Source organism: Eucalyptus grandis, chromosome 8, assembly GCF_016545825.1.
Source record: "Eucalyptus grandis isolate ANBG69807.140 chromosome 8, ASM1654582v1, whole genome shotgun sequence".
Lineage (NCBI taxonomy): Eukaryota > Viridiplantae > Streptophyta > Magnoliopsida > Myrtales > Myrtaceae > Eucalyptus > Eucalyptus grandis.
In genome coordinates, this window is record NC_052619.1 from 57,449,861 (window position 1) to 57,453,052 (window position 3,192).

General features: G+C 40.9%; 1 protein-coding gene across 1 annotated transcript; it reads right to left on the reverse strand.

Moving 5' to 3' along the window:
- On the reverse strand, positions 1–1,237 carry LOC104417560 (desiccation-related protein PCC13-62). Its single transcript, XM_039300170.1, is given in 4 exon segments — positions 1–378; positions 488–695; positions 911–1,021; positions 1,023–1,237. Coding segments are annotated over 4 exon segments (912 nt in total).
- Positions 1,238–3,192: the final 1,955 nt, after the last annotated feature.

Here is a 3,192-nt window from a genome sequence, read left to right on the forward strand (position 1 = left end):
CTACACCGACCGGAGATAAGACCTAGCAATGCCACCATCCCCTCCTTTGGGATAGAATCCTCCCGGGACTCTCGCATCGCCGCTCCCATAGACGATCCTCAGTATCTCCTCCGGCGTTCGGTCGTACGCGACCGAGTATACATCGCCTGCGAGCACGTTCCCCTCGATCTTCCCCTCGGCACCTAGGTGACGGGGTACGACGAGGCCCTCGTCCTTAAGCCCGTCATGCCCAAGTCTGTCCCTCAGCGCCGAAAACCTATTTGTGAACTCCGCCACGATTATCTCATATGGCTCGACTTTCTTGTGCGCCCGCTCGTATAGAAGGGCTCGGATCACTGCATCCTGACCTGATTCGACGCCGAGAAGGCCCGCGACAAGCTGAAAAGCATTCACAAGACGGGCGCAAGGATTCATAGGTAGCTCACTAGAATTTGACAAAGAAGATTAACATGTAGAGATTGTTCGCTATACCCTTTTGGAGACGAGCCTTGGAGCTTGGAGTTTGCTCCAACATAGCTGTGAGGCCAACATAAGGGACCAGATAGGAGGCAAGCAAGAAGTTAAGTTCATTGGCATATGGGTCGAATGGAGGCTTCAAAGCATACCCAAATGCTTTGTCTACCACTTGGGCAAATGAATCCGCAGACAAATTCAGCAGCGGCCTTGGAAACCCCTTCACTGTCTTCTTGATGGCCCTACATTGATTCAAAAAAAAAGAAAAAGAAAAAGGACTCTGTGATTTGGTCATCAGCAAAGGAAAGTCTAGGTCGGCAAATGAGAGTTAGCATCAGTGTTCCTCTCTAACATAAAACAAATGAGAATGACTATCAAAGTTCGCAAAATAAATAACAAAAAAGGTTTGATTTTGCACTCCAAAATCAAACCATATGACATCTCTAAAGAAACTCACTTCAAATGACCGACTTCTTGGTAAGCAAATTGCAAGATGATATCCTTGATGAGAGGACCCAAGTTGGCAGCCCTAGCTCCAACCGGGATGGACCTCCCGTCAAGTTCGGGCCACCTTGTCCAATCCATACCCCAACGAGGCATACAAGAAGAGCTCTGCCTCAAAGTACTCCAAATTCAGCGGAAACTCCGGTAGGTCCACATCGCTCTTCGGGACTTCGTGATCGTGATGGGAGTCGAGGTCCGCGCGGTTCGAGCTTGGGATGAGGAGGAGGAGGAGGTAGAAGAGAGCCATCGAGGTGGTGGCCATGAAGTTGGTGAATGCCATGGCCTAAGCTTTGGGTGTTTGTTATTTTCAGTGTTTGTGTTGTGCGAGTCTAAAGTCTGGTTGTGAGCATATATATATAAGGTGTCCCGGGTCACTTATTTGGGCGTTGCGTTGAGGCGAAGAGGGAAAGGTATCTAAGTGCTTAGTCAAAGATCAAAGGATTTCTGACCAAACAAGGAAAAAAAGAACAAAGGATTGCTTTTTTGTTTGAATTGGAAATTGGCTCTGCATTGGGATGAGGCATCTTTGCTATTCACGCCATTTAGGGAAATATAAGAAGGAAAATCTAAAGCTGCCTTTTGGAAATCGAGGGGTTTCTTGTCTAGGAAGAAAAAAAATCTAAGATAATGAATTCATGATATGACTAGGTTCAGTGAATCAGTGAAACTAGGTATTTAGACCCATATTTAAGAAATAGGGATTTCTTCATGGGATTTGGATTGGATAAACATGAATGTACCACCGCACGTCATACATGCCCGCTCGTAGCTCTCTTCAACGCTGATAATAGCGGTCATTATAATTAATTTTCTACTAACATTGACTTAGGGAAAAAACACAACCTACTACAAGGGTAATAAGTACTGATACGATAGTTATGTAATTAACATGTGGTCCTCCTGATTTTGATGAAAAGACAAAAACATACGGTCCTCCTGATGGAAACTAACTTCAGAGAATATCAGGAGTCAATGGTGCGATTATTTTTGCAAATTGAAGTGTTAAAAGAGGCCAAATGCATGGCTAAGAGTAAATTTTAATTATTTTTCCTTACAATGCTGGCCATGACCCTTCATAAACTAGAAATAAGTATATACAAATTGATTTATGACGAAATTATCTGCTTAAGGCCGGGTGGAGCGGTAACGAGGAATTTCCCTCGACACATTTATTTCTATATGGCAATATATCATATATTCGATCATCATAGAATTTTTAATCTTCACATTGTTACGCAATAGAAACGTATACAATGACAATAACTAAACTTGTAGTTAGTAGAAAGTTCTAGAGACAATAAAAAATCTCTCTCTTGTTTGATTAAGCCACAAATTCTAGTGTCTAACAAAAAGAATAAAAAGATTTAATAATATGGATTAATCAATTATTTATTTCTTGCTCCATTTACAATAAAGTTACCGTCGACACCTCTTGACATCAAGCCCAAAAGTAAAGAAGTAAATAACTCATATGAGGTCATGACAAGTACACATAACCAATAGGTACGATTGTCAAATGAGTAGATCGAGTCGAAAATGGTTCGATCTAAATTGATTTATTTAACCCCGCTTTAACCCATTTATATATAATACAAATTTAATTACCTATACCCTGCCCGGTCTATATTAGTAAAATATTTCCATTGTTAATGAACATAAGCATACTGAAACAGAGTTGCATAATGAAATAGAGCTGCATAAGGAAATAGAGCTCGAGACAGAGTTTGTGGAAGTGAAGAAGGATGAGGAACCAAAGGTTGAAGACTGTATTGTTGCAAGTGTGATGATAGCTACGCTGTCTATACGTGAATATGGAGCTGTTGCGAAGAACATAATTAGTGGAGTCGAAGCTCGACTCTGGCCTCTATTGGAAACACAACTCAGAGCTCCAAGTGTCCACGTGCTTTATTCGATTTTACAAACATAACAGAATCTATTAAAATTCTATTTTCGTCATCTTCTTCTTCCTTTTATTCTTGATATGATGTATAAAATGAAGATAGAAAAGAAAAGACATGAGATTGAGCTCTTAGAGAAATGTATTGCTTGTTTTGTTCATGAAATACAGAGAATTACTCGATTCTTTCAGTCTTCTTCTTCTTCTGCATTCTCTGCTCAATTCTTCTTCTTCTGCATTCTCTATTCAATTCATATTCTTCACATGGTATCGAGCTGTCCCGAGAGCTCGAGTCATCTCTACAATACAAAGTTCATCAAAATCCAAATGATGTCACA